At 40.4% G+C, this 13,392-nt stretch overlaps 1 protein-coding gene across 5 annotated transcripts in view; it reads left to right on the top strand.

Moving 5' to 3' along the window:
• Window positions 1-13,392, top strand: part of DIS3L2 (DIS3 like 3'-5' exoribonuclease 2) — a 526,830-nt gene that overhangs the window by 99,198 nt on the left and 414,240 nt on the right. For all 5 annotated transcript variants that reach the window (XR_013173119.1, XM_077155428.1, XM_077155431.1 and 2 more), the window contains exon 5: window positions 11,915-12,016. Coding sequence is in view for 4 of the 5 variants with exons in the window: in XM_077155428.1 (XP_077011543.1) it covers window positions 11,915-12,016 (102 nt within the window). In the remaining variant the exon portion in view is untranslated. The remainder of the gene's footprint in view (window positions 1-11,914; window positions 12,017-13,392) is intronic.

Raw genomic sequence — 13,392 nt, forward strand, 5'->3', positions numbered from 1 at the left:
TATTAGCTCTAGTAGTTTTGTTGTGGATTTTTCCGGGTTTTCGACGTATAGTATCATATCGTCTGCAAACAGTGATAGTTTTACTTCTTCCTTTCCAATTTTGATGCCTTGTATTTCTTTTTCTTGTCTAATTGCTCTGGCTAGAACCTCCAACACAATGTTGAATAATAGTGGTGATAGTGGACATCCTTGTCTTGTTCCTGATCTTAGGGGGAACGTTTTCAATTTTTCCCCATTAAGGATGATATTAGCTGTGGGTTTTTCATATATTCCCTCTATCATTTTAAGGAAGTTCCCTTGTATTCCTATCCTTTGAAGTGTTTTCAACAGGAAAGGATGTTGAATCTTGTCAAATGCCTTCTCTGCATCAATTGAGATGATCATGTGATTTTTCTGCTTTAATTTGTTGATATGGTGTATTACATTAATTGATTTTCTTATGTTGAACCATCCTTGCATACCTGGGATGAATCCTACTTGGTCATGATGAATAATTCTTTTAATGTGTTGTTGGATACGATTTGCTAGAATTTTATTGAGGATTTTTGCATCAATATTCATTAGAGAGATCGGCCTGTAGTTTTCTTTTCTTGTAATATCTTTGCCTGGTTTTGGTATGAGGGTAATGTTGGCTTCATAGAATGAGTTAGGTAGTTTTCCCTCCACTTCGATTTTTTTGAAGAGTTTGAGGAGAGTTGGTACTAATTCTTTCTGGAATGTTTGATAGAATTCACATGTGAAGCCGTCTGGTCCTGGACTTTTCTTTTTAGGAAGCTTTTGAATGACTGCTTCGATTTCTTTACTTGTGATTGGTTTGTTGAGATCATCTATCTCTTCTTGAGTCAGAGTTGGTTGTTCATGTCTTTCCAGGAACCCGTCCATTTCCTCTAAATTGTTGTATTTATTAGCGTAAAGTTGTTCATAGTATCCTGTTATTACCTCCTTTATTTCTGTGAGGTCAGTAGTTATGTCTCCTCTTTCATTTCTGATCTTATTTATTTGCATCCTCTCTCTTCTTTTTTTGTCAATCTTGCTAAGGGCCCATCAATCTTATTGATTTTCTCATAGAACCAACTTCTGGCCTTATTGATTTTCTCTATTGTTTTCATGTTTTCAATTTCATTTATTTGTGCTCTAATCTTTGTTATTTCTTTCCTTTTGCTTGCTTTGGGGTTAGTTTGCTGTTCTTTCTCCAGTTCTTCCAAATGGATAGTTAATTCCTGAATTTTTGCCTTTTCTTCTTTTCTGATATAGGCATTTAGAGCAATAAATTTCCCTCTTAGCACTGCCTTTGCTGCGTCCCATAAGTTTTGATATGTTGTGTTTTCATTTTCATTCGCCTCGAGGTAGTTGCTAATTTCTCTAGCAATTTCTTCTTTGACCCACTCGTTGTTTAGGAGTGTGTTGTTGAGCCTCCACGTATTTGTGAATTTTCTGGCACTCTGCCTATTATTGATTTCCAACATCATTCCTTTATGGTCCGAGAAAGTGTTGTGTAAGATTTCAATCTTTTTAAATTTGTTAAGACTTGCTTTGTGACCCAGCATATGGTCTATTTTTGAGAATGATCCATGAGCACTTGAGAAAAAGGTGTATCCTGCTGTTGTGGGATGTAATGTCCTATAAATGTCTATTAAGTCTAGTTCATTTATAGTAATATTCAGATTCTCTATTTCTTTGTTGATCTTCTGTCTAGATGTTCTGTCCCTTGATGAGAGTGGTGAGTTGAAGTCTCCAACTATTATAGTATATGAGTCTATTTCCCTTTTCAGTGTTTGCAGTGTATTCCTCACGTATTTTGGGGCATTCTGGTTCGGTGCGTAAATATTTATGATTGTTATGTCTTCTTGTTTAATTGTTCCTTTTATTAGTATATAGTGTCCTTCTTTGTCTCTTTTAACTGCTTTACATTTGAAGTCTTATTTGTTGGATATTAGTATAGCCACTCCTGCTCTTTTCTGGTTGTTATTTGCATGAAATATCTTTTCCCAACCTTTCACTTTCAACCTATGTTTATCTTTGGGTCTAAGATGTGTTTCCTGTAGACAGCATATAGAAGGATCCTGTTTTTTAATCCATTCTGCCAATCTATGTCTTTTGATTGGGGAATTCAGTCCATTGACATTTAGTGTTATTACTGTTTGGATAATATTTTCCTCTACCATTTTGCCTTTTGTATTATATATATCATATCTGATTTTCCTTCTTTCTACACTCTTTTTCATATCTCTCTCTTCTGTCTTTTTGTATCTGACTCTAATGCTCCCTTTAGTATTTCTTGCAGAGCTGGTCTCTTGGTCACGAATTCTTTCAGTGACTTTTTGTCTGAGAATGTTTTAATTTCTCCCTCATTTTTGAAGGATAATTTTGCTGGATATAGGAGTCTTGGTTGGCAGTTTTTCTCTTTTATTATTTTAAATATATCATCCCACTGTCTTCTAGCTTCCATGGTTTCTGCTGAGAAATCTACACATAGTCTTATTGGGTTTCCCTTGTATGTGATGGATTGTTTTTCTCTTGCTGCTTTCAAGATCCTCTCTTTCTCATTGACCTCTGACATTCTAACTAGTAAGTGTCTTGGAGAACGCCTATTTGGGTCTAATCTCTTTGGGGTGCGCTGCACTTCTTGGATCTGTAATTTTAGGTCTTTCATAAGAGTTGGGAAATTTTCAGTGAAAATTTCTTCCATTAGTTTTTCTCCTCCTTTTCCCTTTTCTTCTCCTTCTGGGACACCCACAACACGTATATTTGTGCGGTTCATATTGTCCTTGAGTTCCCTGATACCCTGTTCAAGTTTCTCCATTCTTTTCCCTATAGTTTCTGTTTCTTTTTGGAATTCAGATGTTCCATCCTCCAAATCACTAATTCTATCTTCTGTCTCTTTAAATCTATCATTGTAACTATCCATTATTTTTTCTATGTTTGCTACTTTATCCTTCACTTCCATAAGTTCTGCGATTTGTTTTTTCAGTTTTTCTATTTCTTCTTTATGTTCAGCCCATGTCCTCTTCATGTCCTCCCTCAATTTATCGATTTCATTTTTGAAGAGGTTTTCCATTTCTGTTCGTATATTCAGGATTAGTTGTCTCAGCTCTTGTGTCTCATTTGAGCTATTGGTTTGTTCCTTTGACTGGGCCATATTCTCAATCTTTTGAGCGTGGACAGTTATCTTCTGCTGCTGGCGTCTGGGCATTTATTCAGATTTCTCTGGGTGTTGGACCCAGCAAGGTTGTAAGATTTTTCTGTGAAATCTCTGGGATCTGTTTTTCTTATCTTGCCCAGTACGTGGCGCACGTGGCACACGTTTGCCTCAAGTGTTTGGAATGGGTCTCCCCCAGTCACCGATCTCCATGGCCTGGGGCTTTCGGATCCAAATCTCTCCGTTGGTTCAGGGGCCGCGCGTGGTGGGGGCGTCAGCTGCCGCGGCTTGAGGGGACCCTGTGGCTGGTTGCAGGCCGCAGCGGGCCTGGGGGATTCCCCACCGGACCGGGAAGCCTCCCGTGGGGGGGGGGGGGCTTCCGCGGCTTGGATAGCCCTCCTATCTGAGACTCGTATCCGCGGACTTGAAGCAGAGACTCGAAGCCGCCCGCAAAAGAGGGGTGCCACCTGCCTCGGCTTGGGAAACTTGCTTCTCCAATCCTCTCAGCCGGCCCGGAAAGGGGGGAGGGAGTAGCTCGGACCACCGCAGCTGCCGCTGATCGGGAGATCGCACGCCGCTCGGGGGTCTCACTGCAGCTGAGTCTCGCAGTCAGTCTAGCCAGCCCAGACTTTGGATAGCCCTCTGATCCGGGACTCGTAGCCGCGGACTTAAAGCCGAGACTCGAAGCCGCCCGCAAAAGAAGGGCGCCGCCTGCCTCGGCTTGGGGAACTTACTTCTCCGATACTCTCAGCCGTCCCGGGAAGGAGGGAGGGCTTAGCTCGGACTGCCGCAGCTGCGACCGCTCGGGGGTCTCGCCGCAGCCAAGACTCGGAATCAGACTTGCCAGCCCAGACTTTGGATAGCCCTCTGATCCGAGACTTGTAGTCGCGGACTCGAAGCCGCCCGCAAAAGTGTGGCGCCGGCCGCCTTGGCTGGGAAGCTTGTCTCTCCGAGTCTCTCAGCCAGCCCCGGAAGGAGGGAGGGGTTAGCTCGGACCGCCGCAGCTGCGGCCGCTCGGGGGTCTTGCCGCAGCCAAGACTCGGAATCAGGCTTGCCAGCCCAGACTTTGGATAGCCTCTGATCCGAGACTTGTAGTCGCGGACTCGAAGCCGCCCGCAAAAGTGTGGCGCCGGCCGCCTTGGCTGGGAAGCTTGTCTCTCCAAGTCTCTCAGCCAGCCCTAGAAGGGGGGAGGGATTAGCTCGGACCGCCGCAGCTGCGGCTGCTCGGGAAATCGCCCGCCGCTCGGGGATCTCACTCACCGCAACTGAGTTTCGCAGTCAGACTAACCCGCCCAGACTTGGTTACGCTGTGTGTCCATTCCCTGCTGTAGCCCCGGGAGTTGTTTTGTACTGTTTCTGTTCACCTATTAGTTGATTTGGAGTCGGAGGAACTAAGACGCATGTACCTTACTAAGACGCCATCTTGGATCTCTCCGGAATGACTTTTAAAAGGAGAATTTAGTAAGTTGCTAGTTTACAGTTCTAAGGCCGAGAAAATATCCAATTAAACAAGTCTATAGAAATATCCAGTCTACGGCATCCAGGGAAAGATACCTTGGTTCAAGAAGGCTGATGAAGTTCAGGGTTTTTCTCTCAAGTAGAAGGGCACATGGTGAACACAGAGTTTCTCTTTCATCTGGAAAGGCACATGGTGAACACGGTCAAGGTTCCTCTCTCATCTGGAATGGCACATGGTGAACATGGCGTCCTCTGCTTCTTCTCCTGGCTTCCTGTTTCATGAAGCTCCCCAGGAGGCATTTTCCTTCTTCATCTCCGAAGGTCACTGGCTTGTGGGCTGTCTGCTTCTCATGGCTATGTCGTTCTTCTCTGCTGTCTCTCAATCTCCTTCATTCTCCAAAATGTTTCCTCTTTTGTAGGACTCCAGAAACTTATCAAGACCCACCCAAATGAGTGGAGACACGCCTCTACCTAATCCAGTTTAACAACCACTCTTGATTAGATCACATCTCCAGGGATATTATCTAATACAGTTTCAAAGATACAGTACAGAATAGGGATTAGAAGAAATGGCTGCCTTTACAAAATGGGATTAGGATTTAAACATGGCTTTTTCTAGGGTACATACATCATTTCAAACCAGCACACCATCTTTCTGTTGATATCCTTTCTGTTTTCATCTCTCATTTCCCTGATTTCCTTTAGTTCTTTCTCCATGTTTTCCTTTAGCTCTTTCAGCATAATTAGGGCTCTTATTTTTTTTAACCTTTTTTATTGTATAGCATAACATATATACAAAGCAAAGAAAGGAAAAAAGCAATACTTTTCAATGCACTCTTCAAAAGTGGTTACAGGACAGATCCCAGAGTTTGTCATGGGCTACATGAGCCTCTCGTATTTTTCCTTCTCACTGCTTCAGAATATAGGAGGCTAGAGGGCTTAAATATTTTTTATCATTACAGTCGACTTTTTTTCCTTTTTTTTTGTGAAAAATAACATATATACAAAAAACAGTAAGTTTCAAAGCACAGCACAACAAGTAGTTGTAGGACAGAGTTCAGAGTTTGGTATGGGTTACAATTGCACAATTTTAGGTTTTTACTTCTAGCTGCTCTAAGATACTGGAGACTAAAAGAAATATCAGTTTAATGGTTCAGCAATCATACTCATTTGTTAAACCCTACCTTCTCTGTTTAACTCCACCATCAGCTTTGATCTTTCTATCCCACTCTTTAGGGGTATTTGGGCTATGGCCATTCTAACTTTTTTCATGTTGGCAGGGGCTGCCAGTAATATGGGGTAGGGAGATGGAACAAGCTGATGTTCTGGAGAGGCTGGGCCCTCTAGATTTCAGGACTTATCTGGTTCAGGGATTCATCTGGAGGTTGTAGGTTTCTGAAAAGTTACCCTAGTGCATGAAACCTTTGTAGAATCTTATATATTGCCTTAGATGTTCTTTATTGGCCAGAAAGGTTTTGGTTGGTGTTTGGTGAGTTATGATAGACAGCAATGTCTAACTGAAGCTTGTGTAAGAGTGACCTCCAGGGTAGCCACTCAGCTTTATTTGAACTCTCTCAGCCACTGAAACTTTATTAGTTACACTTCTTTTCCCCCTTTTGGTCAGGATGGAATTGTTGATACCATGGTGCCAGGGCCAGACATCCTTGGGAGTTCTCTCCCACACTGCCAGGAAGACTTTCATCCTTGGATGTCATGTCCCATGTAGTGGAGAAGGCAATGATTTCATTTGCAGAGTTGGGCTTAGAGAGAGTGAGGCCACATCTGAGCAGCAAAAGAGGTCCTCCAGAAGTAACTCTTAGGCATGCCTATAGGCAGGCTAAGCTTTTCCGCTACATGCATAAGCTTCACAAGAATAAGCCTAAAGATCAAGGGCTTGGCCTATTGATTTGGATGACCTTAATATTTGACACAGTGTCGGGATTCCCTGACGGTAAAGATGAATAGTTCCATTTTTTTTCTCCCATCCTTACTCAAGGGACTTTGCCATTACTTTTTGATTATCTGCTTAATATATTCCAGGATATATCTAGGCATTACTTTAAGCTATGCAAGATTGTTTAAAGGCCCTCATTGTTATTCTGGGCTCCCTGTGTTTCAGTTGTTCAAATGAGCTATCCAGACAGATTGAGTTAGATTATGTGCTACAGAAAACTTAGGTTCTGGACATAATAAACCTTTCTTCTTTGATCTCAAAGAGTTAGGTGTGGTTCTAAAATATAGACACTGTCTTCCTTACCTCTGTGTTCTGAATTACCTTAATCAGGATCTGATTGACTTCGTTCTTATCTCTAAATACCAGATTATGGATATATAAAGCAGCCTCTCCAAATCCAGAAATAATAATTACTGCTCTGAATTAAATGTGTCTGCTATAAGAGTGTACAATATAGGCTCCTGTTTTCTTATAAGCATTTTCTAAAGGAGCCCATGCAATAATTATTCTTTCATTTCTGGCTTATTTTGCCTCACCAATATCCCATAGGTTCATTCACATTGTTGCATGCCTCATGACTTCGTTTCTTTTTGTAGTAGCACAATATTTGATCATATGTATAGAGCATCATTTGCCAATCTAGGGCTCTTTTGGGGGGGGGGAGCTCTTTTTTAAAGTCTTTGATTGAAATGTCTCAGGTCTGATCTTTCTTTTCGATAGTTTCTCATGCTTTAATCTTCTCCTTTGCTTGGGACATTACTTTTTTTTAATATATGCTTTGTAATCTTTTGTTGAAACCTAGATGTTTCCTTCTTTGAGTGTGTTATTGTTGCAATTTGAACTCTGAAGTTTCTATTTCTTAAGATTGTATCCAGCTAGTGTTATGACAGCTTTGCTTAAAAGCCAGGAGTTAACAACACAAAGAACACAAAAAAGAAAACCCCTTTCCCACTCTTTTCAGATTGAATTGGGATCGCTGTCCTTTAGAGCTTGTCCATGTAATGAATTTAGAGAATAACTGGAAGCCAATGTGTAGGGGCTTTCCTGATCCTTTCTTTGCATGTGTCTTGTTTTGAGCATGCATGCTTGTGTGACTCCAGGAATTCACCTGTTTATGTAAATACCAAATTCCCTTCTTACCTGGGAAACAGTTTCCTCATGGGCCTTCATACTGCGCTCTGTATGTCTTACAGCTGGTATCCATTGTCCAAGCAGCTATGACTTGAGTGCTCTCCCTTATGGGTCTGTGAAAAGCTCTTTGATCTGCCTGTACATGCATGGTAGCTTCTGGGACACCAAGCCTGTGACAGGTATCCCAGTTCTATTCCTTAGGTCACCACCAGAAAGATTGGATCAGACATACATGCTCCCCAGTATGTTTATGAGTACTTTTCTGCCTGCACCCTCTGGAACCAGGACTGGGAGGATGGGCTGGCTCTCTGCTGAGCCAGTGAGGAGTGTGCCAGGGGACAGCCAGGGCACCAGGAGAAACTACAATTTTTAAGTTGCCTTGTTCTTGATTTGGCACTTACCCTGTAACTGAAATCCCACAGCTGTTTTCTAGAGTTTTGTGAAAGATGTTTCTGCCTGTTCTTCACAGCTCCTGTGGAGGGGAATGGAGCCCTGAAACTTCTTACTGTACCATTTGATAGGGGCGGGCCTCTACTTCCTGTCTTGTCCCTGGCAGAGGAGTAATATTGTCTTCTAGGGAAAAACAATGCTGAATGATTCGATTCTAGGTAGTTAAGAACAGACTCTAAAAACTACTGTCTGTGAAGACCTAATTGTCAGTGAACCTCGTTAGTTCGGTTTTGGACACCAGAACAATCCTACATTCTAGTTTTGTGGTTTTTTTGGGGATCCTTTTTAGTTTTAAGGAGCATTATACTAAGCATTTGAAGAAGGAGATAGTAGAGATAGTAAATTACATATAGATAAATCTTCAAACCACCAGTATTCTCAATTTCTGGGTATACATAGCTCATTTCCATTGTCAAGTATGAACTTGTATGGACTGGAGAAAGTGCCCACAGGTAGACTAGAAGGTAGGGGAGTCAGAACCAGCACTTGAGTGTTACACTGCTTAGGCAGGTAGAATAACGCAGGAATTGAGATTAAAGAAGAATGTAGCCTGTACCCTGATTATAGACAATAGAAAAATTTCCTTAGTTGCAAGATGATGGGTAAATTAAATATTTTCTAATGTTCCCTACAGCTTTAAAATTCTAAGGTTTTTTGAGAAACAAAAAGGATTTGGTTAAAAAATTTAGGTGTATTCTTACTGACTAAAAACTTCTGTGAACTTATACAATGCATTTTGTTGTATTAAAATATCTATGAAAATTAGTAGACTGAGAATAGTGAATTGATAACCAGGTATAAAATAATTCCCTGGTTTGTAGGAAACTTGACTTAGGTCCATTATAATTTCTAATAATAGAAAGTAGATTTTCATTTTGTTATGATAAACTCAAAATACGTGGGTACATCCCTAATATGTACACCTACCAGTCACCTGGTTTTTAGTAAAAGGAAAGTGTACAGTTAGAATAAAACCATATAACTTTCAAGTGAACCAAGATAACATGATATTATCAAGGTTCCTCTTTATCCTATTTGGTGATAAGAGTAAGAGAAGAAATTGAACCTGTAATAAATACCTTACTTTAAAAAAAAAAAGCAGTTACTGTTGTGTATTCTGTTGATCTCCAAGAAGTTCTGTAATATTTTTGTGCATCTTGTTACTGGGGGTACCCTCTGCACAGTGGTGGAATTTATTTCTGGTCCACAGGGAGTTATTCCATTGGTGGAGGATGCTTTGACCGTCATGCCATACCTGGGTTGTCCTCTCCCCGATGCCCCTCAGACAGTTAGGCTGATTATTCTCAGTACCCTTTATATTTCCTCTAATATTGTTCATTATCCATTTTTCTTCTTTTCTGTTTTTTTTTTTTTTTGTGATGGGTAGGCATTTATGTTAAAAGCTGAACTTTTTGGCCTTAAGAATGTATGCTGTATGGTAGGTGACTTAAACTTTTAATATTGAGCGTTTCCTATGTTCAGTATCTAAAATAAGAGGTACAGCAGTAGTTGCAGGCTCCTGAGTGAATAGGAGCTGAGTAGCAATACAACATCAGTAGATTTGTTTTATTAGCCTCTAAGGTTTAACTCAGTCTCCCTCTCCTTAGTTTCTTGGGATTGGAAGATGGCAATGCCAGCATCTTATCCTCTTATATTTCTTAACTTCCGTTTGCTTCCCAGACCCTGCACTTCCAAAAAAACTAAATATCTCTTAACTCCCTAGAGGTAGTTGTAATGGGTTAGGATAACCTCCATACAGCTCTTTTCCTTCCATCAGAGTCAGAGAGATCCATATTGCTTTATAAATTTCAGAATGGTGCAATTGAAGATGCTGAGCCATACTTCAGTTGTTCACTCTGTTCTTTTACTGGTTGCTTCTTTCTTATTTCTCTGAGAAGAAGCTTGTCATGAGGTCGTCAGCAGCAGTCTGTTTCTGCGGCTAACACGGTAGCTGCTCCTCAGGGACAGGGTGGGGTCAGGTTTGGCAGAGAGTGCAGGCCACAGCTGCCAGCCCATGGCCAAATTGGAAAGACTGTTCTGAAAGATCTCTAATGGTTTGTAACTGGAAACTCTAAAAAATGCTGAGCTTCATAGAATGAGAATCAACTTTGTACACCCTTCCACTCTCTCATCCCCCCGATTTTTTTGATTAGTGAATTTAAGAAAACTTATTTTAACTTTAAAATTTCATAGCAGTCACCTTCAGTCTGTTGAGTGTTAAATATTATCTATATTGAGTCTCTAATAGAAAATTTGAGACCCCATTGCTATCACCTCCTTTAAGAAAAATTGACATTTAACTTCTCTTTTGTTCCTTGAAAAGGAGTACATGGTATAAAGTTTATGAAGGATAAAAATCTAAGAGTACATGTTTGTATGTTTGTTGATGAAACATTTTAAAAATACTTAATTTTTTCATGTAACCTGACTGCCCAAGGTATGCTTTTCCTTAAATATCTGTTCCATTTAAGCATTTTTGCAAAGTAATTTGGCTTAAAAGGAAGAGTCTGGTGCTTAAGTAAGTTTAGAAATCATTACTGAAGGCATTACAAGGATAAGAAGCTTTGCTTTTTGTTTGGACTTTGCAGTCCCCAATTTCTCTTTCACACTTGGATTCTGAACACTAAAATTTACTTCTTGGTCCCTGAACTCTGTGGTCCCTCCTTCTTGGCCCACTTTTTTTTGTATTTTCTTTGTCTGATCTCTCTACATGGAATGCCCCTCCTTCCCAAATCCATACTTCCCCCCTGCCCTGAATGTTCCTGACCCCAGGAGGGTTTTTCTCTGAATTACAAACCAGGGATCAGCTAAGCAGATGGTTGGCTTATTCTTGTGAATTGTTATTAAGAGGAGAGGGTTAAGAACAAATAGTCTGAAACTCAAATTGTAATTTTTGGTGATGGTTTTCCAGTGCTATATAGCAGGTCATTTCATTTACCTAATTATCTAGGAGGACATTCACAGTTGGTTTATCCTAGGGAGCTCACTGGGGCTCTGTGTTTTGAGTGTGTGATTGGGGTGAAAGCATCTGTGTGCTTGTATTCATGGCCTGGAGATAACCTGCTCCCAAGTCTGAGAAAGGTGGAGTGTGAGAATGCCTTGTGGATCTCAGGTTGTAGCAGTGGCTTTCCTTTTCTTTGTTTTCTACCTAGTTCTTCATGAAAACAACCAAAATTTGTCCTCTCTGCCACTTTCCCACAGTGGGATGGGGAGTGTGAGTTTTCTGGTTTCCCTTTAGAGAGCCCAGTGCCTGGAGCTGGTTGCTGTCCCTGCTATCCTTTAGTTTTCCTGGGGGATTGTATAGTGTTATTGTTTTGTTCTTTTGCTTTCTTGGAAACTTTCTACTTTTTACCTCTCCTTTGGTACTTTTAAAAAAGTTCATTTAATATAGAAAAATACCGTCATGTTTTATTTTATTTAAAACAAAAAAGGATTACCTCAGATAAATTCAATCCTTTCTCATTTCAGTTATGAAAGTATGCACTTTCAGTGTTTGCTTTATCTGTTTTTGTTTGCTTGTTTGTTTGTGGCTTGCCTCTAGTAAATCCTGTTGACTTGGTGATTTTGAACTTTCTGCTAAGCTGCTCTTATATATTCATCCCTGTTTCCCATTTATATTAGCCCCAGTTAATTGAATTCCCTTCCGATCTGTTTGTTGCTGCATATTAGTGTCCCTGTTAGGTCAGTGGACGGGGTATAGAAATTAACATTTTTAAACCAAAGAGATTTTGCTCTCAAGCCTTGGTAAACTGATCATTATTTTATTTCTCTCTTTAACTCAGGAGGGTGACCGAGACATTTTTATTGATGGGGTTGTCGCTCGTAATAGGGCCTTGAACGGGGATCTGGTGGTTGTGGAACTGCTTCCTGAGGAACAGTGGAAGGTGAGTTCAGTTGTCCTTTCTTAATTGTAGACTTTTTCAGGGCCCTTACACTCCATGCTACATCCATGAGGCATCACAAATGGAACTAGTCTTGGACTTCTAAGGCTCTGTGGTAAAATCATGTGTTGCCTCAGAAGCAGACCCTCAAAATGCTTGGGATTTAAGAGGTATCTGCTGGGCAGAGCTTTGGGTTGTTTTCCCTACCCTGTCCCCTGCCTTCCGTAACTCATGCTTTGCATTGACTTCCAGTATTCTTTAGGATGGAAGGAAAGCTAACAGGATACATTCAAACTTAATATTTATTATTTTTCTACTTCTTATGCTATGGATAGAAATTGAAAGACAAAGCCATGGGGATGGTGGCATTCCACACATATGTTTGCTGCCTCTCCTTGAAAACCCAGGCAAAGCACATCTGGTTCTGTAGGGTATAGTTTGGCTATTGGGCTTCCCTTGGCAGACAAAATGTATGGGTTTTCATAAAATGGGAATCTAGTGGCAGAAGGAAGTGCTTGTAATATGAGAATATTCTGGGTTTCAGTTTCCATTTATGTCTGTCATTTGAAAAAGAAGATGTGGTTTCAGTTTTGACTATTATTTGAACATCAGTAAAGGTCAGGCATTGGAATGGTTCATGTTTACAGTTTCTTTGAATTGTCATGTTAAACTGGCAATCAGCATATGTAAATGTGAACTTTTCTTCATACCATTTCTTCCTATCCTATCTTTAATTATTGGTAAGCAACAATTAGGTGTCTTTAATGAGAGGTATCACAGCAAAATGATCTAATGTAGGCTGTTTGGGTTTGAATTCCATCTGTTTTATAACTGTGGGCAAATTATATAACCTCTCTGTGCCTCAAATGCCTCAGCTGTAAAATGGAAATACTCATAGATGAATAATCATAATTCAAAGGTTTGTTATGAAGAGTAAATGAGAATACTTGTAAATATTTTAGAATAGTGCCTGAATCATTGTAAGAGCTAAAAAAAAAAAATTAGCTCTTATTAGCCTTTCCAGAAAAGATGTGATATAGAGAGCGCCACTTCATCTCCGAACTTCGTTGAGGTACGAATTAAATTTTTTGTCTGACAGAGCTAGAATAATTGAGTTCCAGCTATGTGTCAGTGGTTTTCAGAATGCAGGGAATTTAGTAATGATTAAGCTAATTTTTGCCCTCATGGAACTTAGTATAATGGGGGAGTATAAGCAGAAGAGTCAGATCCTAATCACACATGCAAATTTAAGTATAATTTTAATTACTCATGTGAAGCTAAGTGCCAGCTGTTATAGAGAGTGAACTATTCTAGTCCAGATTTAGTCTCCCTCCCCCTGCCTAGTTGCCACCAATTGTGGGTATAGACTTCTCCCTTGA

The sequence above is a fragment of the Tamandua tetradactyla genome, chromosome 3 (assembly GCF_023851605.1).
Source record: "Tamandua tetradactyla isolate mTamTet1 chromosome 3, mTamTet1.pri, whole genome shotgun sequence".
NCBI classification, from domain to species: domain Eukaryota; kingdom Metazoa; phylum Chordata; class Mammalia; order Pilosa; family Myrmecophagidae; genus Tamandua; species Tamandua tetradactyla.